The 27,557-nt window shown below is 36.8% G+C and overlaps 1 protein-coding gene across 2 annotated transcripts in view; it reads right to left on the reverse strand.

Annotated features, from left to right (window-relative positions):
* TRIM24 (tripartite motif containing 24) overlaps positions 1 to 27,557 on the reverse strand; it is a 123,620-nt gene that overhangs the window by 52,276 nt on the left and 43,787 nt on the right. For both annotated transcript variants that reach the window (XM_043966496.1, XM_043966495.1), the window contains exons 2-3: positions 22,887 to 23,005; positions 10,758 to 10,905 (exon numbers count right to left, since the gene is read on the reverse strand). In XM_043966496.1, the coding sequence (XP_043822431.1) occupies positions 10,758 to 10,905; positions 22,887 to 23,005 (267 nt within the window). The remainder of the gene's footprint in view (positions 1 to 10,757; positions 10,906 to 22,886; positions 23,006 to 27,557) is intronic.

The following is a 27,557-nucleotide window of genomic DNA, read 5'->3' on the forward strand; positions in this document are numbered from 1 at the left end:
TAAATCATACTACCTGGGACCATCTAAACTTGGGAAGTGTCCCACTTTAAGAAGGACTTAAAAGTCAAGAAATAGGTTAGGAAAATGGACAGAAAAAATGCTGACCATAGGAAGTTTCTTTGGTGACAAGGAAAATCAAAATATACCCTCAGAAGATAACAAAGTCAAAGCTCTTAAATCCAAAGCTTCCAAAAAAAATATGAATTGGTTTCAGATCATAGAAATGCTCAAAAACGACTCTGAAGATAAGGTAAGAGAGGCAGAGAAAAAAATGGGAAGAGAAATGAGAGTAATGCAGGAAAGTCATGGGAAAAAAAAGTCAACAGCTTGAAAGGCCAAATGGAAAAGGAGATACAAAGCTCTCTGAAGAAAACAACTGCTTAAGAATTAGGATTGAGCAAATGGAAGCTAATGACTTCATGAGAAATTAAGACACAATAAAGCAAATCCAAATGAATGAAAAAATAGAGGGCAATGTAAAATATCTGCTTGGAAAAACAGCTAACCTGGAAAATAGATCCAGGGGAGATAATTTGAAAATCATTAGACTACCTGAAAGCCATGATCAAAAAAAGAGTCTAGACATCATTTTCCAAGAAACTGTCAGGGAAAACTGCCCTGATATTCCAGAAGCAGAAGGCAAAATAGAAATTGAAGGAATCCACCTCCTGAAAGAGATCCCAAAAGGTATATTGCAAGGAGCCAGAAAGAAACAATTCAAGTACTGTGGAGCCACAGTCAGCAGAATACAAGATCTAGCAGCTTCTTCATTAAAAGACTGGAGGGCTTGGGATATTCCAGAGGGTAAAGGAACTGGGATTACAACCAAGAATTACCTACCCTGCAAAACTGTGTATAATCTTTCAGGGGAAAAAATGGGATGTCAATGAAAGAGAGGACTTTCAGGCATTCGTGATGAAAAGACCTGAGCTGGAGTATTTGACTTTCAAATACAAGACCCTAGAGAAGCATAAAAAGGTAAACAGGAAAAAGAAATCATGAGGGATGTTAAAATGTTAAATTGTGTACATTCCTACATGGGAAGATGATACTTTTAACTCATAAGAACTTTCTCAATATTAGGGCAGTTGAATGGAATATATTTAGACAGAGGGCACAGGTGTGAATTGAATATGAATAGATGATATCTGTAAGGCATTTATTTTTGTTTATTGGGTTTTGTTTTTGTTTTGTTTTATGAGATAGTTGGGGTTGGGTGACATGCCCAGGGTGGTGCAGCTGGTGGATGTCTTATGTCTGAGGCCAGATTTGGGCTTGGGTGCTCCCGGGTCCAGGGCTGGTGCTTTGTCCACTGTGTCACCTAGCTGCCCCATGATGACATCTTTAAAATAAAATGAAGGAGTAAGAAGAATGCACTGGGAGAAAGGGAAAGGGAGAGATGGAATGGGGTAAAGTGTCTCACATAAAAGAAACAAGAAAAATCTTATAGAGTGGAGGGGAAGATGGGGGAGGACCAGGGGAATGAGTGAGCCTTACTCTCATCAGCATTGGCTCAAAGAGGGAATAATATACACTCAAATGGGTAAAGTAGTATATCCAGCCCTGTGCAAAAATGGGAGGGGAAGGGGATAATGGGGGAGGGGGTGAAGGAAGGGAGGGCAGATTGAGGGAGGGGGAAGAAGCAAATCACTTTTGAGGAGGGATAAGGTGAAAGAAGATAGAAAATAGAGTAAATGTCATGGGGAGGGAACAGGATGGAGTGTAATATAGTTAGCAACAGTAACTGTGAAAAAACAGCAAGTTTGTCTGATAGGCCTCAGTTCTCAAACGCTTAGAGAACTGAGTCAAATTGTTAAAGAGAGCCATTCCCCAACTGATATATAATCAAAAGACATGAAGTTTTCAGATGAAATAACCAAAGCCATCTATAGCCATATTAAAAAAAAAATTCTCTAACTTACTATTGATTGGAAATTGAAACTATGGCCAAAGGACTATAAAACCATGCATACTCTATGACCTAGTAATACCACTACCACATCAGTACCCTAAACGACATTTTTAAAAAAAAGTTGAATTTGAAATTTGGGTAATACCCATCAATTGGGGAATGGTTGAACAAATTGTGGGATGAGATTAGGATGGAACACTATGTGCTATAAGAAATGATGAGCAGGATGCTATCAGGAGGACTTAAAAAGATCTCAGGATCTGAAATTAAATGAATCATACAGGGATATGCAAATTACTTGGGGGCAAGCAATAATTAACATACAGTTTCATTATGAATTAGTAACTGTCATGTTGTCAGGGCTTCACCAGAAGAAACCAGATTGATCTGGCGTCTTCATTTTTAGATAATCATCTTTTAGATGAGTTCTAGATTACATGCCATATCTAAATATCTCCTTTGTAGTACTTCTTAATTCTGTTTTTTTTTAAGAAGGGATATTACTCCAAGGAAGTACAAAAGTAATGAATCTCAATGACTGATAAAGATACTGTACATGGAAGGAAGTAACAAATTTCATTAAACAAAACAGTGAAATAGAACAATCATAAGAGTTCCAGGAAGGTATAGTTAAAAAGGAATGCTAACAACCTACTTAATCCTCAAACCGAAAGCAATATATGGTATAATCTTGTTGAAGGTAGAAGAATAATGAGTAGACCAGGTTAAAAAAAAAAACAATAAACACCCAAGCCACACAGCTGATAATCATTATTATTTTTAAAAAATGCTTGTAAAGAGCAAGAAAATACAAAAACAGAAGCAATCAAGATGGGAAAGGGGTAATTTGTCCTTATGAAACTCACCATTTCACATAAAGATAACTGCTTGTTAGCAGTTGTTAGTGAGCCTGGATCTAGGCATCTTCGTTGGATCTCAAAACTAGAATTTTGTTGTAACTTATTTGTATACAACCACTTGCTTGATGAGTAATCTTGGGTATGTGAGAACCAGGGTGCCACCCCCTGCTGAGAAAGACATGAGGTGACCTTTTTAAGGTCATTCCAGCATCAGGAAGTCATGTCACAATTCATGGACCACCCTCAAGTCATGTCAATCAATGGATTTGAATGCTACCCGCCAATTAACTTGGAGCTATGTGTGGGGACCGCCCCTCTTCCAGTGCCACAGGAAGCTCCCACTGGAATGGAACTGAGAAGTTGTCTCTTTGGTGGCTAAAACAAGCTCGTGGTGGCAGAAGTAGTAGACCAGGGTAGACAGATTTCCTATCTGTTCTCTCTTTATTCTTTAATAAATGCTTTATGCCCAAAGACTGGTGCTAAAGCTTCTAATTTAAGGTGACCACAGATTTAGTTTTACTCATCACAGTTTAGACATTTAATCTCTCTCTGAATCTCAATTTGTTTAATTGGAAAATGGGGACGTTACTTTTTATATGACCTACATGACAGGGCTGACTCTTCTAAAATGTCCAAAAACCTTGACATGCTATATAAATACACTACAAGGCTTATATGTTTGATGTCTTGGTTTTAAAGAAACTTGATGCAATTCAGTCAGCCAAAAGAAATCTGGTTTCAAACCCTGTCAAATCAAAAAAGATTTATCAAGAGCCTACTATGTACCAGAAACTGTTCTAGGAACAAGAAGACAAAACAAGGCAAAAATAAGGTCCCTGTGGGGCAGCTAGGTGGCACAGTGGATAAAGCACTGACCCTGGATTCAGGAGGACCTGAGTTCAAATCCAGCCTCGGACACTTACTAGGTGTGTGACCCTGGGCAAGTCACCTAACCACCATTTTGCCCTGCCAAAAAAAAAAAAAGGTCCCTTTGCTCTTGAACTCTAACTGCGGGAGATACACACAGTTTAAATTGGAAGGAAGGCAATAGCAGGGGCAGCAAGGGAAAAGAAGTTATTTATTCTATTTCACTGAATCAATTTCATTCAATTTGTACTCCAATAATGTTTTTACAACAATTGCTTTATTAAAAAAACAAAAAATGAGCTTATGCACTGATTGATAATATAATTTGAAATAGCAGCACTAATTTCCCCTACTTCCTACCTTACTCCATTATACCTTTTTATATTTTTAGCTTTTTATTCTTTGAAATGAATTTTATTATGTTTGCTAATTCTATAAAGTGCTCCTCTGGTCATTTTACTGGTATAGGCCTTAAGGTAATAATGAATCATAATTTGGGCAATATAATTTTTTCCTATGTTGGCACAGTGCAGCAATAGACCTTTATTATTTTAAAATATTTAGGTATTTTTTTCCTATGAAAACTGACTTGCATTTAAATCCTGTTGTTTTATAGAATCAAATCTCTGATATCTATCAGTATCACAACTCTCAATACAATCTGGAGATATATTAAGTTACACTTAGTAAATTAGCAAAGATGCTTAAAAATGGGAAGTTTCCAAGGCCACAGGAAGACAGGCTCTCTAATTCACTTCTGCTGGTAATGTTAAATAGTCCAACATGTTAAAGCATCTGGAATAATATAAGAAAAGTTACTGAACTGGTTACTCATTTAACTAGAAATTATAATAATTTATCCCTCACTCTCACCCCATGGAGTTTATTGGCAGCAAGAAAATAATGTACTAAAATAGACATGCATACAAATAAGTTCAGAGTATCATTTGTGCTAAGAAAAAGCTAGAAACAAGACACAACTAATTACTGTGGAGGGCTGGACACAAGATACAGGAATATAAGGGTATTACTATGCTGAATGAAAATTAAGAATGCAGGAATAAATATTTGTGTGAAGTGATATAGGGTGAAGAGAGTAGAGGGCAGAGAACAAATATAAACAATGAATAAAACAGAATAAATAAAAGATTACTCAATCAGTAAAAAAAAAAAAAACCTCAATGAGACAGTCAATGGACAATGCAGGCACGATACTACTCTTTTTTTTTTTTTTTTTGCGGGGCAATGAGGATTAAGTGACTTGCCCAGGGTCACACAGCTAGTCAGTGTCAAGCGTCTGAGGCCGGATTTGAACTTAGGTCCTCATGAATCCAAGGTCAGTGCTTTATCCACTAAGTCATGCAGCTGCCCCTCATACTATTTTCTAAAGACCAACTCTACCAACAACAGTAAACTAGAAATCAGGATATGAATTTGGGGATCCCACTAAGAAAACAATATCCAAAAATTCCTTAGATGAGAGACATTTAAAAAGTAAAGACATATACATATTAAAAGTGAGAGGATGGAACAAGATTTGCTATGCATCAGGGAAATCTTGAAAAGACAGGCTCAATACAAGGGAGGTAGCATATTAATAAATGACAGTTAGAAAAGATACCATTAAAAAAAAATAATGTAATTAAAAAGCTTAGCAGAAGATCTGGCACACAGGCATTATAAATTCTCAGTGTTGTTTTTGTTGTTACTACTAACAGACACATAAAGTAACCAGATCAAGGACCTTATACAACTATATATGTTTAGGGATAAAATTCTTATCCAAAAAAGTGATATATAAATGATCACAAAGTTTAAAATAGACTAAATTGATTATATTAAAAGTGTCCAAAAAAAGTTTCATCAAAAAACTGACCAATCCTGAACATTTCCTCATTTCTCAGCTTGCTGAACCACTTAGGACTTCTCTGGCTTTTCTACCATGTTATTGGTTATCTTCATAAATAGTCAGGTACTATATAAAAGTTATGATGAACAGGATGTTATAAAAAAAAAAACCTGGAAAGACCTACATGAACTGAAGCAGAGTGAAATATAATATATAGACAGCAATAGTGTAAGATGATCTGCTGCGAAGCATGTGGTTATTTTCAGCAATGCAATGATCCAATAAAACTCTGAAAGACTTATGAAAATTGCAATCCATCTACAGAGAAAGAACTGATAGTATCTGAAAACAGCTTGAAGCATATTTTTTTTGACAGTTCCTTAATCTGAAGTTTTGTTTTTAATCTGTTTTTTCTCACAACCTAGCTAATGTGGAAATGTTTTCTATGACTACTCATGTATAGCTTATATTGAATTGTTTGAGTTCTTGGGGGTGGGGAGGTGGGAAGGGAGGGAGAAAGAGAAATTGGAACACAAAGTTTTAAAAAATTGTTGTCAATATTTGTTTTTACATGTAATTTGGAAAATAAAATTTTAAATAGAGAGAGAAAAAAAAAAGAGGATAGCTTCTCTTGGCTCTCTCTTTTAGAACAGCATAGGTCTTGTAGGTCTTCTGGGATTCTCTTGGGTCTCCTTGAGACCACGTGCTATCTCCCTGGGAGACAGCATGGGTATTCTAGGGCTTTTCTCCTGCTTGTGCTAACTGCCATGCTGAAGTCCTCTTTCTGCTTTGTCTACCACTTGGCCTGAAACCATGAGAATTTAGGGAGACATGTGGTCAATCCTTTATTGGTATAAAATATTAAATAAATTAATATAAGCTTACCCCAAAATGATATCTATAGCAATAGTAATTATTTCAAAAAACACAACATGAACATGGGAAGGGAAGAAACATGCATTTATTTAGCATCTATTATGTGCTAGGTAATTTAAATATTGTTTTATAAATATTTCCTCATTTGATCCTCACAATAATCTTGAGAAAGGGATGTTATCATCCCCATCTTAAAGATGAGAAGACTAAGGGGCAGCTAGGTGGCAGGGTGGAGAGAGCACCGGCCCTGGAATCAGGAGGACCTGAGTTCAAATCCGGCCTCAGACACTTAACACTTACTAGCTGTGTGACCCTGGGCAAGTCACTTAACCCCAACTGCCTCACCAAAACAAAACAAAACCAAAAAAAAAAGACTAAGGCAGTAAGTGCCTTACTTGGCCAGGATCACACAATTAGTAAATATCTGAGGCTGAATTTGAACTTAGGTATTTCTGACTATAGACCAAGCAACTCTATCCACTCTACCTTTTAGCTGTTCCTAAATGAGATTAAAATAAGTAAAGTCATTTTGCCAACCCTTATAGCTCAATAGGAATGATAGCTATTATTATTATTATTATTATTATTATTTACTATGTAAGGTTTTATGGGGTGGGGGTCAAAATGCATTTCTTTATTTAAAAAAAAAAAAGGCTCAGTTCGATCTGTGGTCCCTATGAAACTACTGTCTTTAGACAACTTTTTTATCTCTCCAATGTTTTGAAATTTGTTCTTACCAAATTGATACATGTCGGATGCCTGTATTTCTCCCTTTCTTTAAAAATTGTGATTTCAAGAGGATAACATAGCCATATCCCTTCCTCACATTGTTTACTAACATTTTTCTTTATAGTGTGTATTAGTGTGCTAATGCTGACATTTATCACTTCTTCTAAACTGCTAGTGAGAGGTGAAACCTTTTGATTTGCACTTTACATATTACTCAGCATTAAGTGCAAACTAGCAATTTCATTGGCTGTTTGTTCTACCTCCCAAAATGATGAAATTATCAATAAAGCAAGTACAAAGGCCACTTTAGCATGACTCAAAGCATTAAGTATTTAGGCCATGGACAGACTTAGTGGAAAGAAATACGTCTTCTCTGTTCCCTAATATGTATTATTTGTACCTTCTCTCTGTCATGTAGTTGATGCCTGTAACCTGATCTATATATCCTATTTTAACAACAGTGAAGCCTACTGATTCATGCATGTGCTCATCTAGTTGCCCAAAACAAAGGGGACAAGGAAAACACACCTAGTGCCATTCTACTTTTCCCTCATCCTCCAACTCTCAGAATCCCCTGAGTCCTTCAAGTCTCAGAGTAAGCATACCCTTTCTACATGAAGCCTTCCTGAACCACTTCCTTCCTAATGAACAATTTGTTCCCCAAATTGCCTTTTATTATATTTTGTCTATACTTCCATGTTAATATGTTTTCTCCTCCAACAGAATGTAAGCTCCTTGCTGTTTGATTTGTGTCTTTATATTCTCAAAGCTAAGAGAGTACTTGGCATATAATAGGCATTTAATAAGGGTTTTCTAGTTGAAAGATTTACCTAGAGATCACTTCATATGGCTGCTACTTATATTACATGGGATATGTATTAGAAAAGTAACAGTGCATGAAGGTAAATGATCTAAAAGATGGGTATAGGATTATCAAGCAGGAGAAAAGAGAGATGGTAGTATATGATAGATAATTTGGCTGTTGGCTTAGGAGAATTTTGCTGGAATGCCTTGAATGAGGGGGTACCCTCAAGCTAAAAAGGGAGCTTCAAGGTCCTGGATAAGGTAAATAAAATGTAATATAAAGGAGGAGAAGGAGGAAGAGGAAGAGAAGATGAAGAAGAACAAATAAAACTGAGATGTAGCTAGTGTATCAATACACTCACTACTCCCTCTACCTCTGGATAATCTCCCATGAAAGGTGTCCTTTGGCAATACATGATGGATTACTGGAAAAGTTTTTCCTAATTTTGATCAGGATTTAAATAATCCTGCCCAACTGTAAAAGAAAGATTGTTCAGTTTTTAACAGCGATGATCAGAGAAAGAAATTAGAATGCTTTATCAGTTACTGAGAAAGCAGGATCTATGACTAGTTTCTTCATTAGAGGACAATGTTCTTAGGTTTCAGAGAATAAAAGAGATAATTATAGTCACCATATCTATTGAGGGTGATAACACTATTAGATTCGAGGACACATCTTTAATACAGTTTTCAAGGCTAAGAGCCAGATTACGAAGAATTAAGTAAAATAGAAACAACAGGCACAGACCCCACATATCAAGAAATTTGGAGAGGAAAGAGACAAAGAATGGGAGGGTAGCCAAAGGGTGCTACAGGAAACAGTTAATATTCCCCTATAAAATTTTGATTTTTTAAAAAAAGAACAAGGTATATGGAAAATAAAGTGAGTGAATATGTAAACTATGATTTTAAAGCTCCATAAAAATGCTAAACTATGAAAAGTTTTAGTATTTAAATGATCAGTCTTCAGCTATTTCAAAAGAACATTCTCATGATACTGCAGCATAAATAAGATATAGCTAATTTTTATAAGAATTTTAAGATGTAAAAATAATTTTAAAACTCATTTTATATTTATAAGAATTTTAATAAGATATTTTATTTAAAAGAACCACAGATATCTGTCCTTGAGTGTAGCTGACAGGGCACTGGGGACATGGGTGTCAGGAAAACCTGGGTTCAAATGGCTCTCTCAAACACTTACTAGATTTGTGACCCTGGGTTAAGTCACTTGACCCATTTTGTGTCTTGGTTCCTTATATGTAATATGAGAAGCTCAGATCAGATGACCCTTAATGTCCCTTACAGCTCTAAGACTTATCCTAAGGAATGCCCATAAATTGATTATTATGCCCACAAGTCCATTACCAAGACACCATCATTTCTAGGTAAGCAATTTAAATTTCCTTTCAAATGCAGAAAAATTTCACCCAAGTAAACAAAATGCCTCATGATTACTGGCTTTGTAAATAGGTAAAGTGATGCATAATCCTGTGATTATAAAGAGAAAAATGGCAACTTTTAAAACTAATATAAATTATATGTATTACATGTTAACATTTTTTCTTTCTTTTAAGATTTCCATTGCTTTATACACATTATCTTATTAGATAACAACAATCACAATAATAAGGTCCTGGATTTTTCCAGGTGAGAAAATTGAGTTTTAGTGAAGTTTACTCTGATTACAAAACTACTAAGTATCAAAAGCAAAATTTGAACTCGGGTCTTCTTGACTTCAAGTTCAGCACTCTCTCCACTGGCATGCTGCTTCTTGTGGAGAACGGCCTCAGTTTTGTTACAAGATATTGAGAAAAAAATATTATGTTGTGTCAGGAATGACAAACTAGGGGGCGGCTAGGTGGTACAGTGGATAAAGCACCGGCCCTGGAGTCAGGAGGACCTGAGTTCAAATACAGCCTCAGATACTTTACACTTACTAGCTGTGTGACCCTGGGCAAGTCACTTAACCCTTACTGCCCCACCAAAAAAAAAAAAAAAAAAAAAAAAAAGGAATGACAAACTGGTCTATGTTCAAAATGGAACAGGTCAAAGCTACCATGACAGTTAGTAGTGGGACTGGACCTCTAAGCAGCCCTTGCACTTTCACAATGGGGAGACTTAGTTTTAAAGGAGGGTGGGTGGGAGGGGTTGTTTGATTTCAGGAATATTTTCTCCAAGGGTATTTAGACATTACTATTATCCCATTTAAGAACAAAGCTATAAAGTTGAACTACATACTACTTAAATTAAAAAGAACCTTTATATTTCGCTATATAAACTTTTATTTCATTAATATTAAATGTAAGTAGAAATTACTTGGGTTAAAAAAAAAGGTATTTCGATAAGCAGTGCAGAAAAGCTTGCATACTAATATTAGCTCTGAGAAACTAGCTAAAATGCAGAGTGCTGTTTTTCATGCACACTCTGAAATCAACCTGATTGTAACACATATAAATAAGACTGTCATAGTGAATAAAGAAACAGGTTCTAAAAACAGACCTCTTAAAACTGTTCTTTATGCTATCTTATAGGTATGGGAAAAGAAGAATAAGTTCCTGTGGAGAGGTTCTATGTTTATCTACATTTCTATTAATCTGAAGTAGAAGCACTTTGAGAAGAAGGGCCTTTTAATGTATGGAACTCAGAAGCACATGCATTTATTTTTTATTTTGTGAGGCAATTGGGGTTAAATGACTTGCCCAAGGTCACACAGCTAATAAGCATTAAGTGTCTGAGGCTGGATTTGAATTCAGATCCTCCTGACTCCAGGGCTGGTGCTCCATCCACTACACCACCTAGCTGCTCCCCATGAATTTATTAACATATATGAAATTAAGACTTGAAACACTAGGTTTACCTGGAGATACTTCCTCTTTCTGTCTGACAGTGTGGTCCTTGGTGAATTTTACTCTCTGATGAGCTCTAATACAAGTCTTGCAGAGCCATTCAACACACTCTACACAAAAACCATTTGCTTCTGCATTGTCTTCACAGCTTGTGCAAACCTAGTTTTAAAAAAAGGGGGGAATACAGAAGATGGTTATTTGAGAAAAATGAAAAGACAATCTCAACTGAGCGTTGTAGATGATCATGGCATTCATTAATACCAAATAAATGCTATCATCAATATCACCTGACACTATCAATCCTCATTTCAATGGCATTTACAAAGATTAAGTACCATGCCAATAGCTAAGTATAAAGAGAAAATATAATTTTAAGTAGAGATATTAGAAAAATATTTTGTTCCATTTTTCCCCTTGCCATAGGATGATAATAAAGCAGAAAACATACAGCACTTGTTTTAGCTATCTCTACTCTAATCTTAAAAAAAAATAGAATATATGATTTATCTTTATAGGAAGAATCTTCCTCCAGAGAACCATGTTTAATCAGCAACTTAAAGAACTATCGGGGGAATAAGTAACTTACCCAAGATCATATTGCCAGTATGTTATTGGAGGCTAAAAAAAAAAGGAACCTAGGTTTTTCTTGACTCCCCAAATCAGTAATCTATCCATTAGGATATGCTATTTACATCTTCTTTAATCAGATTTGCTAATTATTCAGTTTGGGCTTTGAAAAACAACAAAACTGCCTCCTCCATCCCCCAGTTTTCAGTTTTATGAATTGCTTATCTTCTTTGATCTTCTTTCACTATTCTTTCCAGCACTATAAATTTGCATTTAAGAAAAGCTTCAGGGGCAGCTAGGTGGTGCAGTGGATAGAGCACTGGCCCTGGAGTCAGGAGTACCTGAGTTCAAATCCGGCCTCAGACACTTAACACTTACTAGCTGTGTGACCCTGGGCAAGTCACTTAACCCCAATTGCCTCACTAAAAAAGAAAAGAAAACAAAAGAAAAGAAAAGAAAAGCTTCAGGAGGGGCAGTTAGATGGTACAGTAGATAAAGCACCAGCCCTGAATTCAGGAGGAACTGAGTTCAAATTCAGCCTCAGACACTTGACACTAGCTGTGTAGCCCTGGGAAAATCACTAAACCCTCATTGCCCCACACCCCAAAAAAATTCCAAAGGGAGCAGATTTTAACCCTGCACCTCTACCCAGCCCTCAGGAGCAGACTTGAGCCGGACATTTTCCTTTTCATCGAAAGGCGATAATTCAGCTGGTGCTAGAAATGTTTCTTTGCACTGAAAGAGCCATGAGCTAAGGTAAGGAGTGGGTAGGAGGGAAATGATAGCCCTTTTGGAGAAGGGTTGTCAAGAAAGGAGGGTGTTGTTGTTTTTTTAAGGTGCATGCTTGTTTAAAGTAAATAACATAAAGCCTTAATATCTTTTCTGTAACATGGAATAATATTTTACAGTGATGTTTTGAATGTATATAATATATTTATAACAAAGCAAAAAAAAAAAAAACCAGCTTTGACTTCATCCCATAGATAAAAAACACACAAAAACAACAACAAACGAATCTCCAAAAACAAAGAAACAAAAGTACTTCTGGGGTAGGAGGCAAAAAAGGGGTTAACAGAAAAACCTAAGACCCAAGCTCTAATTTAGATTTGAGCTCTAAGAGGGATTCAGACCCCAGTTAATAGATAGCTTAAGACTTGAGTTTTCATTAATACAAGTCAGGGCCTAGGTTCTCCGTACCCATATTAATCAGCACCCATAACAAGAACATAAAGAGGCAGGTCATAGAGACCTTAATTATAATAATGATACACTGACAGGGTACAGAAATTCTACTGATAAATGAAAATATTTTGAAACTAGACATGGGAAGTGAAAGATGACATGTGCAGAAAAGAACAAATTTGTCCCCAGATTCACCTTGTGACAGAAACCCCCCAAAACACACCTCCACAGAAAAAGATACTTGCCTCGGGGGTGGACTCAAGCCTCCAGGAACTCCAAATTAGGATATGCCCTCCCCTGTACCTCCCTAAGGTGGAGATTATTATAATGAGACTGATCATCAATTTATCCATACTAGAAATATAACTATCTTTTCTTTCCCTATTCGAGAGATACCTTTCCATTTTTCTGGTTCTCTCCCACTGTTCATTCACAGTATTACAATAGAACTTGGGAAACTGAGTCACTGAGTCTTGTAAATCTTTGGGGATGACTCATGATCAATTTGACTCTAAATCCATCCCACATCATTTTGAGTTCATTGATGTGGAAGACTCTTTTTGCAGAAATGCCCTTGACCAATACAGACAAGCCTCTCATCTTCATTTTAGTCTTAGGAGATTAACTTGATAGACTTAAGAGGTTGGAGAGTGAGTGTGTGTGTGTGTGTGTGTGTGTGTGTGTGTGTGTGTGTGTATACATATATATACATTACCTCCCCCCATCAACCCAGGTCTTCCTGACTCCAGGGTCAGTTTGTTTACTGTCCATTATGCAATCTATAGTCTTTATTTGAAATATAAGCTTCTTTTTTAATCATCTGCTATCATGTAAGCATTATTAAATCACTTTTTAGTTTCCCACAAGATGACAAGTGTGTAAACGCCCTTTCCAAAGCTTAAATAAAGCATAAAAAGGTAAATGACAGTGTTTTGAACAACATAACTGGGGAGTTGGTGAAGAGCATTTCTGTCTCAGGTGACAGGAGCCTAAGTCCTGCATCCAAGGGCTTGGAATTACCTGACAAGGAGTGACTAAGTCACAGTGACTCTGACTCATGGTTCCTGTAGTAACTAATACAAGTTCATGCTACATAAATATCACTTACTTAATGAATTCTAAACATTATTTCTTATTTCTATAGCCATATCACTGGGCTTCAGTGAGCACCTTACCAGCTTTACTACAATAAGCATTCACCTCAATAAATATGAGGATTGTACTCAAAGGGATTTGTCCTTCATGATTTCAACTAGAAATCTTCTAACAATATATTCTAAAGCTTTCGATTTCCTCTTCATTAAGAGACTCCTACAAATAAAATACCAAACTAAGTTTCCCAAAGCTCTATTTAACTATAGAATGATATGTTTAGAGCTGAAAGAAACTTTAAGGGTCATTTAATCCATCTCATCCTTTTTCGGATGAGAGACTAAATGACTGTCTGAAGTCAGTCAGGTAAAGTGACAAAACCAGAATTTGAAACTTCTTTATGTATTACTAACATAGTATTTAGGAGTTGCTGAGTTAAAAAAAAAATTATTCTGAAATAAATCTGGTTCTTAGAAGGTATCTTCCTCAAAGGTTATCTAATCAGTCTTTTCATTTTTACAAGTGAAAAATAGAAAGCCAGAGAGAATAAGAGATTTGCCTAAAGTCAAATGTAGTTGTCATAAGATCATAGATTAAAATTTTGAAAGACAACTTAGAGGGTTATTTATTACAGGGCTTTTCAAAACTTTTTTCACTTGTGTCCCTTTTTTTGCCTGAGAAATTTTTACAGGACCCCAGAAATATAGATGTATATATTTTGGTCGTTGTGAGCACAGAAACCTTTTATTATTGTCAAACTTTTCACGACCCCCACATTCAATTCCACAACCTTGTGTGGGATGGTGACCCACTGTTACAACAGCTCTGATCTAGTCCAATCCACTCCCAGAATTGTTCTGGATTTGCCCAAGGTCACAAAAGTTGTCACAAAGAATAACCAGGGTGTGAAACCAGGTCCTCTTAGCTCCTAGTCCAGTACGCTTCCTTTTCTACTACACTAGCTTATTTCCTGAGCATCGTCAAAATAACTAGGCATAAACACATACCAACCCTCTCATCCCTGGTAAGGTTAAGTGTGAGAGAAAAGTGACAACCCCATAACAAACTTTGCTAAGTTGGTCTTTGGGTGACAGAAATACAATTGACTGCAAGGCTTGCCCTTCAAGTCTTTTTGGCTTTTGGTAGAATTTGCCAAGCTTGCAGTTCATTGTGTAGAGAACTTGAGGTCACTTCCCTGCCACAATAAATCAGCATCATGTAAAATGCAAAGAACTGCAGAGTTCCTGCATGATAGAACTCACTCTTTAAAAGAGTGATCTGTAATGTTATCGAAGCAGGTACTCCTTCAAGATTGTAGCCTGTAACCTATCCATGTTGTCTTACTGGATGTGACTTGTACACATCTTCCCATGTATCCTCCACAGAGGGTCCCCAGATAAGGTGCTAAGGACTTCCCTCTTATTCTCTTGACAACGCATAGGTGCCGTGGAGCACCCAGACTGGCCAATGGTTATCTTTCACTCTGACCATGTGACTAGCCCATCTTCTTTTCTGATCATAAGCCTCTTGATTAACATCCATTATGTAGCTTTTCTCAGTTATTGTTTGCTAACATTTGAAAGGTTCTCACACCCACTTGGAGTTCATGATTGCCCTTTTGGGTGACTCTGAACTTGAAATATTCAGTAACTGTGATATCCTATGACTCATATTCATACACCAACACTGGAAGAACACGGATGTTAATCAGATAAATGTGTTTCAAGGAATTATTTGAAATCATTAAAAGAATGGCAACTTCCCAAAGGCAACCCAAGCCATTCTTGGAACCCCCTTCAATTCTGGACCTATCCTCTCATTCATCTCTTTAAGGGATGCTATGTAAGCATGTAATTTGTAAACAAAGGAGGGCTTCAACACAATACAAACTGCCTACAGCACAGGGTTTCTCTGTGTCTACCTGGTCTAGCAAAGCTACTCTTTCCATCCTTTTTCCTCACCAGTGCCTTTCTATTTCTTGGGCAGATAACAGGGGGATATGAAAAATCTAAATGCCATAGATCCATTGTTACATTGTGGGTGAAAAAAGTTTGTTATAAAAAAAGTACATGCCAAAACTTACACATATTTTCCATTTTTCCTATGTTAAAAGTATTAACCTAAAATGTGTTCAAAGCCATTTTGCTGAGCCAAGTTTCTTTTAAACGATTTTTGTTTTCTTTTCTCTTTAGCAAGGCAATCCTTGTTTGAAACTGCCATCATCTTCTACCATACAACCTTAATTAAACTTAGTTTCAACTGTAAGCTGGTACTGGCCTCTCATGTTCACTGGCTGAGATGCTGTCTAGAACCTGTCAGCCTCTAATGTTATGCTAACTGATATGCCAAGTAACGTCACAATGAAGCTGATTATATTTCACTAAATAAGAAGCCATACAACATTACGAGAGTTATTTCTGAATCAACTGCCTGTATCTAGTCAAACCATCTGTATATAATCAGACCACCACCAAATTGTTAGGACAAAGATCAGTATCAAACTAGAAATAAAATTTAAAAAATGGGAAAATTGTATACAATAAAAAATTTGCTGATGGCAAAAAACAACCCAAGAGATAGATGAAGGAATACAATTAAACTGCTATGTGAAATTGTTCTAACTGATTAAAAACCAATTTGCCCTAATGAAGTCAAGACTCTAAATCTTACCTTGGCAAACACCTGATTCCTTGCCATTAAGAAGTACAAGGGGGGCAGCTAGATGGCGCAGTGGATAGAGCACCGGCCCTGGAGTCAGGAGGACCTGAGTTCAAATCAGGACTAAGACACTTAACACTTACTAGCTGTGTGACCCTGGGCAAGTCACTTAACCTCAACTGCCTCACTAAAAACCAAACCAAACAAACAAACAAACAAACAAAGAAGTACAAGGCAAAAGGGCAGCTAGGTGGCACAGTAGATAGAGCACTGGCCCTGAAGTTGGACCAAAGTTCAAAACCAGCCTCAGACAATTCCTATTTGTGTGACTCTAGGCAAGTCACTTAACCCCAATTGCCTTCTAAAAAGAAGTATATAGCAACCACCATCATAGAGTATAAAGTAGTTTGCAAAATCTTATAGTAAAGGTTTGTGGGAGATTATAATCAATACCACCTGATAAAACAATGAGAAGTAATGGAGGGAAAAACCCACTTGTTAAAAGACCAAACTAAGTGATATATCCAAAGGAAACTTTAAGTTAAAACTAGAATGAGAAAGCCAAACATGGAAACATGGAAAACATGTGCTAAGATTTTTATTTATTTATTTTTGCTATCAGTGATGGTTGTGCTACCACATCAGAATGATAAACATCAGTTCTAGGTGCTCAGCATAAGGAAGTGGAAATGGCAATGAAGAAAATCAAGGAGGGGAAATCAGCTACACTGGACCAGATATACAATAGAAATCTTTACTGGAGGTGAGAATTTTAAAAGATGATAAAGAACCATGAAATTCTTAACATATCTGAAAGAGGGAAAGATAGGAGTAGTATTGAACAGGGGAATAAAATGTTGTGCCTTTTAGGTTTTTATAATGAACTTAAGGTTCTCCCAGAAAAAAAAAAGGCCCAGCTGTTTAACATTAATGTTCCTGACATGACAGTATATAATTGAATTTTAAAAATACAGCATTTTACAAAGAAATTAGGTTAAGAGTCAGCCCAAGAGCAGTGACAAGGCAAGTAGATGCAATCAGTAAATTGCAATACCTTAAAAACAAAGAATTTACATAGGTTAAGTGCTGCAAATGTCAACAGAGAAATGTATAGCCAGAAAACATGAGCTGGTCACACAGTAAAAGTAAGGGCTGTTACAGGGCTGTTTCAATATTAGGAAAACTATAAGCACAAACTGACCATATTAAAAATAAAAAACAAAAAATCATGCAATTATTTCAATACAGAAAAGGCTTTTAACAAAATATGACACCCATTCCTGTTTAAAACACTAGAAAGTACAAAAATAATTGGAGCTTTCCTTAAAATAAGTTACATCTATCTAAAACCAAAAGAAAACTTTATCTCTAATGGGGATAAGCTATAAGGTACTTTTTCTTTAATGTGTCTGTCGCTAAACATTCTTCCCTATTAAACAAAATTGTCATTTTAAAAAAAGTAATAAACAGGGGCAGAGTCAAGATGGCAGAGAAAAGGCAGTGACTTCTTAGAGCATCCCCCAAAAACCTTCAAATAATGTTATAAGACAATTCCTAGAGCAGCAGAACCTACAAAAGGATGGGGTGAGATCATTTTCCAGGCAAAGATGGCTTGGAGGGTCAGTAAGAAAGATCTGTTGTACCAGGAGGAGAGTGGAATGCAGCTGCGCTGCACAGATCCAGCCCCAGGCAGGCTGTGCTCCAGAGGAGCCTTGATGGTGGCTGCAGTAGCAGCAGCTGCTTTTGGAAATCAGCGCAAAGACAGTGAGTGGGTCGAGTGGTTGGCCAAGGGGAGATTACAGGGGTCTCTGCTGGTGCTGAGGTGAGACTGTTGTTTTATGGCTCAGAAACAGGTCCCAGTCTTGGGTGGCTATTCAGGTAGGGAAGGGGCACAGGCATACCAGAGCTTGCAGCCACAGAAGAACAGGATTCTCTTCGAGGTCAGAGGGCAAACAGGCCTGTAGTTGCTTGCAGACCAGAGCACAGGCCAGGGGAGTGGTGAACCTGCCTCTCCTTAATTTGTACCACCTTGCACCCCCTGAAACTTGGGACAGTGTGCCCTGGAAGCAGTGTTCCATTTTAAGGAGAATTTAAAAATCAAGAAATAGGAAAATGAACAGACAAAAAATGCTGACCCTATAAAGTTTCTTTGGTGACAAGGAAGATCAAAATACACCCTCAGAAGAAGAAAAAGTCAAAGCTCCTACATTCAAAACTTCCAAGAAAAATATGAATTGGTCTCAGGCCAAAGAAGCACTCAAAAAGGACTTTCTTCTTCTTCTTTTTTTTTTGCAGGCAATAGGGGGTTAAGTGACTTGCCCAGGGTCACACAGCCAGCAAGTGTCAAGTGTCTGAGGCCGGATCTGAACTCAGGTATTCCTGAATCCAGGGCCGGCGCTCTAACCACTGTGCCATCCAGCTTCCCCCCCCCCCCCAAAAAAAAAGGACTTTCAAGATAAGGTAAGAGAGGTAGAGGAAAAAAAGGAAAGAGAAATGAGAGTGATGCAGGAGAGTCATGAAAAAAAGTCAACAGCTTGAAAAGCCAAATGGAAAAGGTGATACAAAAGCTCTCTGAAGAAAATATTGCTTAAAAATTAGGATTGAGCAAATGGAAGGAAGCAAATGACTCTGAGAAATCAAGACACAATAAAGTAAATCCAAATGAATGAAAAATAGACGCCAATGTGAAATATCTCCTTGGAAAAACAGCTGACCTGGAAAATAGATCCAGGAGAGATAACTTGAAAATTATTGGACGACCTGAAAGCCATGATCAAAAAAAAAAAAAGAGTCTAGACATCATCTTCCAAGAAACTGTCAGGGAAAATTGCCCTGATATTCCAGAAGCAGAAGGCAAAATAGAAATGGAAAGAATTCACCAATCACCTCCTGAAAGAGATCCCAAAATGAAAACTCCCAGTAATATTATAGCCAAATTCCAGAGCTCCCAGGTCAAAGAGAAAATATTGCAAGCAGCCAGTCACAGTCAGATACACTCAGGATAACCCAAGATCTAGCTGTTTCTATATTAAAGAATCAGAGGGCTTAGAATATGATATTCCAGAGGGCAAAGGAACTGGAATTACAACCAAGAATCACCTACCCAGCAAAACTGTGTACAATCTTTCAGGGGAAAAAAATGGGAATTCAATGAAATAGAGGACTTTCAGGCATTTGTGATGGAAAGACCTGAGCTGAATAAAAAAATCTGACTTTCAAATACAAGACCCTAGAGAAACATAAGAAGGTAAACAGGAAAAAGAAATCATAAGGGATATTAAAAGGTCAAACTGTTTACATTCCTACATGAGAAGATGATACTTGTGTTTTGGGGGGGGGGGGTTGGGTGGGGCAATGAGGGTTAAGTGACTTGCCCAGGGTCACACAGCTAGTAAGTGTCAAGTGTCTGAGGCTGGATTTGAACTCAGGTCCTTCTGAATCCAGGGCTGGTGCTTTATCCACTGCGCCACCTAACTGCCCCCAAAGATGATACTTGTAACTCATTATTAGGGTAGCTGAATGGAGTTTATTTAGATAGAGGGCACAGGTGTGAGTTTGTGAGATTTAAAATTGGATATTAGATCATAAATCTCCCCTACTTAACTCTTCCCTTAATTTATCTCCCAGACTAGTAAATGGAAGAAGCTTATGGTTTTCCACATAGAGCTTTTATTGTATGGTAGTCACAAGGTGAAGTTGATTAGAAGGATAGGAAAGTAGAAATATAATACAAATCGTCTTAAGTCTAGGCTTAGTCTATATTCCATATAAAACTCACCAAAAGCCGAAGGCCACCTTTGGGGAGAGAGACCGAGTCAAGCAAGTGCTGTTAACCGAGAGCCGGGCCGAGTCAAACTCCAGTCTGCGTCTGTGCAGCGCAGCCAGGAGACCAGCGGAGCAGGAAAAAAGGCCCCACTTCTGTTCTCTCCTTGCCTTTTAAGCTCGCACCCCGGAAGTCGAGTGCTCAGCAGGCAATCTGGCGTGTGTCACTCATGCTGTTGGTCTCCTCACCAAAAGGGTGGTCCTAAAAAAACCTGGCGTCTCTCCATTATCTAACCGACTGTTAAAACTTTTTACCACAAGTTAAATGAGAAGGGATGATATCCTTAAAAAAATAAAATTAAGGGGTGAGAGAAGAATGCACTGAGAGAAAGGGAAAGGGACAGGGACAGGTGGAATGGGTAAATTAGCTCACATAAAAGAAGTAAGAAAAAGCTTTTGGAATGGAGGGGAAGATGGGGGAGGTGCAAGGGAATGAGTGAACATGACTCTCATCAGAATTGGCTAAGGGAATAACATACACACTCAAGTGGGTATAGTAATTTATCTTACCCTGCAGGAAAGTAGGAGGGGAAAGGGAGCTGAAAGAAGGGAGAGCAGAATGGGGGAAGGGACAGTAAGAAGGAAAATACTTTTGAGGAGGGATGGGGTGAAAACTGGATTGGACAGTGGGACAGCAGAGGAAAATGACACATGTTGTAGGGGATATGGGGAAAATGAGACATTAATACAGTCTTCATAAACTGATTCAAACATTCTGCAGAGCAATTTGGAGCTACAGCTAAAGAGCTATAAAACCATGTATATTCTTCACCCTAGTAATACCATTACTAGATTGATATCCTAAAAGAGATTTAAAAAAAAAAGTTGAATTTGAAATTGGGGTGATGCCCATCAATTGGGGAATGGCTGAACAAAATGTAGAATTAGATTGTGATGGAACACTATTGTGCTGTAAGAAATGATAAGAAGGATGCTATCAGAAAAACCTGGAAAGACATACATGAGCTGATGCAAAGTGAAATGTTCTGTATACAAAATAACAGCAATGCTGTAAGATAATCTGCTGCGAATGACTTATTTACAGCAATGCAATGATCCAAGACAACTCTGAAGGACTTATGAAAAATGCAATCCATCTACAGAGAAAGAAATGAAGGTATCTGAATTCAGGTTGAAGCATAATTTTTTGTTAGTTCCTTTTTCTAAAAATTTTAACTTACTAGCTGCATGACCCTGGGCAAGTCACTTAATCCCCATTGCCCTAAAAACACACACACACACACACACACACACACACACACACACCAAAATAATAATAATAAAAAAAAAAACTCTCAATACACATACACATAGGCTGGCAAAACAAATCCCTACATTATTCCTGTCTGAAAATATATGCTTTCCTGCATTTTCAGTTCATCATGTCTTTGTGAAGAGATGAGTGAGACTGGCTTCTTTATTTGTTTGAACCTGTGGCTCATCACTGCATTGATCAGAGTTCTAAAGTCGTTCAGGTAATTTTCTTCAATAACTTTAGTTTGTTATCTAGTAGTGCCAAGATTCCCTTCCTTCCTACTCCCCCATCCCCATTATAACTCTTGTGATCCTCAATCTTTTTTTTCTCCACATGAAATGTTTTTTCCCTAGGAGATGTATATTTAACCAAATGAGATAGAAGCAAATATAATAAAAGATAAATGTGATTATGTGAAACTGAAAAGCTTCTGCATAAACAAAATGGATAAATCTACAATAAGAGAAATAGATGCATGGGGGAAATATCTTTAAATCAAATTTCTCAGATAACTGTTATCCAAGATATATAGAACATATACAAGTGTATATGTACACACTCACATACTACGTAAAATATATGTGTGTGAATACATACCGCACACACAAGTCATTCCCCAACAGGTGGTCAAAGCATATGAACAACCATTTTTATGAAAAATACAAACAAAAATAACCCTGAGGTTTCACCTTATTTCTAGTAAGACAGCAATAATCAATATTGTAGAAAGATAGTTGTATTGTTAGTACAACTGTGAATCAGTACAAACATTTTGTAACAAATGTGGAATTAGGCAAATAAAGTAATAAAAATTCCATACACTGACCCAGAGTGCCTAAGCATAGGCCTGAAAATATTTATTGAAGTACTTTTTATGGCAGCAAAGAACTAGAAGCAAAGCAAATGCTCTTCAAACTGGGGCATGACTTAACAAACTGAAGTTTATTAATTTAATGGAATATTACAGTGGTATAAGAAAAAACTAAAAGATGAATACAGAGAATCATATACAAACTTAGTTGCTCTCCTTCCTTCCTTCATTTATTTATTTTTGGTGAGGCAACTGTGGTTAAGTGACTTGCCTAGGGTCACAGAGCTAGTAAGTGTAAATTGTCTGAGTCCACATTTGAACTCAGGTCCTCCTGAATCCAGGGTCGGTGCTCTATTCACTGCACCACTTAGCTGCCCCCTTTCCTTTTATTTTTAAAATATTATTTATTATATGGGATGGAGGAGAATGTGACCAAAAGCATATTGGAAAAAACTTACGTTCACCAGTGCAGGTTTGTCATGTGCTAGATTAAGGTCTCAAGCATCATGGTTACAGAAAGAACAACAATTTATAGGAAAGTTGAGTTTAAAATAAAGAGTTAATTTTATGAAAATCTATTTAGCCACAGGCTTCACACATTGCTTCTCTTTTGGTGCCACCACGTGGTCACTTTGATATGTAAAATTCTAACACTCAACAACTTTTATTTTACTATAAGATTTTGCCTTACCTTTTCCCCCTAAATATTCTTACAAATTTTGCAAATGAGTTGACATTTAACAGAATTCTCACCTGATTAGACTTTTCTACTGTACTGCTTGGAACCTCTGTAGTATCTTTTACAAAAAAATTATCTATAATGTGTCTCTCTGCACATTCTTGGCTGCAAACTGGACAACGAATGACTCCAACTGGAAAAAATAAAAAACAAAAGCAAAGCTTAGTTTAGGAACAAATATGATCCATCCTAAATGAGCTCAGTTATTCGAAAATTTCAAAAACCAAATGACCCAGCACTAAAGTGACAAAGTACTTTAACACTATACTATAGCTTCAAAAACCTTACCTGTTTCCACTTCTAAGAAAGCCATTTTTAATACATTAAATTTTGCATAAATATTAATTGCATAACATACAAATACTTAAAAAGTCTTTCTACTATATGGTTTGAATCTAATCCTAAAGAGCAAAGAATTGTTACAACCTTTTAGATTAAGGATTTAGCATTTTCTGTATAGACCATTTTACAATGATGATCCATATACTCATGTGCCCAACTTCTCTGTATTCCCCCTATGTTTGGAACAGGGTAGTATAAAATGAAGCCACAAATATTTGAGTGAACAAAGCTATAAATTCTTGATAGCCTTGGAAATATTTCTTGCACCTATGCCAAACTAATAACTAAGGAAACAAGTTCTCCTCCTTAAGGAGGTATTCCTGTCAACATGAACAAACAATAACTAAAGCCATAAAAAAATTTTTGTGTTCCTAGATTTCACTGTGTAGAAGATCTCATTTATGGAGATTCAAATTTGATGGAAAATCTCTGATGTCCCAAGTTTACTAAAAGAACACTCTACTAGAGGTATAATGTGGAAAGAGAGAAAATGGGTTCTAATATTGGTTACAATATTTACTAGATATGTGACTTTGGACTTTCCTAGTTTCATCTGGATATGTAAATCTTAGCTTGGCATAATGTGTAAGGGGGTCTCCCTAAACTTGTCCTTTTCAGTTGCCATATTTTCCAGAAACACTGGACCTGGAACATGCAGGAGTCCCTGAATGTGTCAAGAACGAAGCTCCCTGAGCTTACATAATTTGTTGTTGCACCCCAAACTGGATTCCCTGTGTGCCTTTGGAGGCAAGACAGGAACTAGCCAGTCTGTGCTAGGCTGGGATAATGCTTGTGAGGCTGGGCTCCTTTGCAGATAAACAGACCCTCCTATGTTCAAACTCTAGCAGTTCTCAAGGGGAAAAAAATGAGGCTTTTGCCATCACTTTGCTACTCGTCATGGGGAGTGGTCTTGTCCTTTTCCCCCACTCCTCCCTTTGTGCTGCTATTATAAAAACGTAAACTTCTGTAAAAACAGGGAACCCTCTGAGTTCCACATACATGTTTCCACATACATGTTAATTTCTTTTATATTAAACCTGATTTTCACATAAGTCTCATGACGTGATTGCTTTTTGACAAATATTCAACACATGTTAGCACTCAATGTTTGTTAATTGGATTTAACCTGCTTTATAGAACTATAGAAGTGACTTTAGTTAAGCATTATACATGCGAGCTATTACACAGTTAATCTTTGGTAGCCAACTTATATAACAAGGTTTAAACCATTTGTTGATTTTGTTCCCAATAGAACAGTTTATTGAACAAATTAATCAACTGACATTTAGTACCTATTATGTGCCAGGAATTGTGCTAGATGCTGGAAATAGAAATACCATGACTGGATATAAGGAGCTTACTTTCTAACAGGAAAAACAACCATTTAAGTATATATAAAATAAAGACAAGAAATACAAAATAATTTCAAGAAAGGCACTTTCAGTTAAGGTCATCGGGAAAGGCTTAGTATTTGAACTCTTTGAGAGACGGATTCTGAGATGAAGGTGAGGAAGGAGTACATTTCAGACATGAGGGCAGCTGGTGTAAAGGCATGGATAAAAGAGATGGAATGTCACATGGAACCAACAGGAAGAAGGGCAGTTTGGCCAGATCAAAGAATGCAGAAAGGGAATAAGAATATGAAACAAGGCTAAAAAAATAGGTTGGGGGAAAGGTTGTAAACGTAAATGGCTGTAAAAGCTAGCTGCAACTGGGACTTCCTGACATTCACTGAGTTGGATGGTCAAATCTTTGATTAAGCAAAATCACTTTAGATGCTGGGTATACAAATACAGTAACAAAGTTGAAATTTAATAATAAGCAAAGAGCTCAGCACTCACTGTAGTTGTAGCTGTCATAACAACAATAACATTAAGTAAGATTTATATAGTGCCATTATATCATAGCAACAGGCACAAATATTCCATTAGACTTTTACAATAACCCTAGGAGGTGTTTGCTATCATCCCCATTTTTACAACTGAAGAAAGAGATGTAAACAAGTGATAGAGCTAGTTAGCTGTATTTCTGAGACCAAATTTGAACTCAGGTCTTCCTAACTCTAGGCCCAGGGCTTTCCACAGAGCTACCTAGCTACCTTCCCTTTAGAGCAAAGACTTTTCCAATTTGGCAAAAAGACAAGACAACTAAGACGGTGGGAGTGGGACTGTAATTAGACAAAAAGTTTAGCAGTCTGTGGAGAAGCCTTTCCAGTCAGGGAAAGTTCAAGCCAACAAGCATAATTGTTGTTTTTCAGTCATTTATGACTTTTTGTGATCTCATTTAGGGTTTTCTTGGCAGATACTGGAATGGTTTGCCATTCCCTTTGCCAGATCATTTTACAGATGATGAAGTTGAGGCAAGTCACTTGATTTGCCCAGGTTCACATAGCTAGGTAAGTGCCTGAGGAAAAATTTGAACTCTGAAATTTTAAAAAATGAATGTTAAAAGTTGTTTTTAAATGTAACCAGGGAGAAATAAAATATTATTTAAAAACAAAACACATTTGAGCTCAATAAGATAAATCTTTTTGACTCTAGGCCCAGCACTCTATTCACTATACCACTTAGCTGCCTCAACAAAGCACATATTTTGCACTAATTTTGTGAAAAGAAAATTATTCTAGGTATAGGGCTACAGTAGGCCTGATCACACCCAAAGGAGAAACACTGCACATTTTCCTTGAGAAGGGCAGAGGAGAAAACTAGGTAGATAAAAAAAGGACATGAGATATTCTGAGGCGCTCTGGCGAGCAACTGTGAAGTTGAGAATTAGTTTGTAATATGGAAAGCAATCCTAATACGTAAGGTGGTATAGTCAAGACTAGAGGTACAAAAGATAATTGGCATGAATAAAAAGTATTAACAGGAGGTTAAGTAGCAGGGATGGTTGTAGTGAACCAAACCAGTAAGGATTAAAGTAGAAGTTCATAGGTAATATGGGTGATTCTATAAATGAAAATAAATGTAAGAGGAGACCATGGATATGGAATGTTGCACATAATGTAACTTTTTAATATTGGTTAGGTGGCTGACCTTTTATTCCATTCCTCTTTTACAATTATTATAACAGATGCCTCAAAGTGGGGTATGTGTGGAAAATCTAAGTATTATAGAGTAGATAAGTAGAAGAGAACAGAAAGGAAAAAGAGGAAGAATTAGATTCAATAAGTATAGCTGAATAGACCTAAAACCAAAATCATGTAGGAAAGAACTCACTATTTAAAACATATGCACATGTATACCTGCACAAACGTGCACACATACAAACTGGACAGAAGACTGGCAGAAATTAAGCTTAGATAGGGGGGCAGCTAGGTAGAGCAGTAGATAAAGCACTGGCCCTGGATTCAGGAGGACCTGAGTTCAAATCCGGTCTCAGACACTTGACACTTCCTGGGCAAGTCATTTAACCCTCATTGCCCCGCAAGAAGAAAAAAAAAGGAAAAAAAAAAGAAATTAAGCTTAGATTAACATCTCATGGAACATTTCTCAATAAATTCAAAATGGAAATGCAAACTTAATATTAAAGATTGAGATTCACAGTGATGTGTAGAATATTTTTAACTAAACATGAAATAGAGACACTTATTGCATCCAGGAAAAAGAAAGTAGCTACGTAAGTGTTGGGGTGAGGGATGGCAGCAAGGGAATCTTTTTATCAAATTTCTCAGAAAATGGCTTGGTATCCAAGATATGCAAAAAACTAACATATATAAGAAACCTGAAGTGATTCTTCAGTTAAGTGATCAAAAGATAAGAATATTTCCCAAAGACAGAATTACAAACTATTAAGTCATGAAAACATGATTCAAATCACTAATAAGAAAAAAGCAAATTAAAACAACCCTATGGTTTCTTTAATCTCACACCCAGCAGATCAACAAAGGTGTCAATAGTGGATATTGGTGGGGTTGTGGAAAGGAAGACAGAAACACCAATACATTGTCAGTGTAGTCATGAATCAGTATAAACATGTTGGAAAGCAATTTGGAATCAGTGGCAAATAAAATGACCAAAAGTCCATATTCCTCAACTCAGAGTAACCACTACTCATATGCATATGCAACAAAATAGTTATAGCAGTACTTTTTGTGGAGGCAAAGAACTAAAATCAAAGTACATGCTCACAGACTGAGAATGGCCAAAATAATTGTGGAATATTACTGTGATATAAGAAATGGATAATAAGATCATGGAAAAGACTGAAACTCTTGTGATGTAAAAAGCAAGAGATATGAATAAAAATGCATTTAAAAGAAAAAAGACAAACAGAATTATATCCAAAGTGCTATGAAACTGTGGATAACTTTTGACACAGTAATACCACAGATCTGTAGAATC

Source organism: Dromiciops gliroides, chromosome 5 (assembly GCF_019393635.1).
Source record: "Dromiciops gliroides isolate mDroGli1 chromosome 5, mDroGli1.pri, whole genome shotgun sequence".
In the NCBI taxonomy this organism is placed as follows: Eukaryota; Metazoa; Chordata; class Mammalia; order Microbiotheria; family Microbiotheriidae; genus Dromiciops; species Dromiciops gliroides.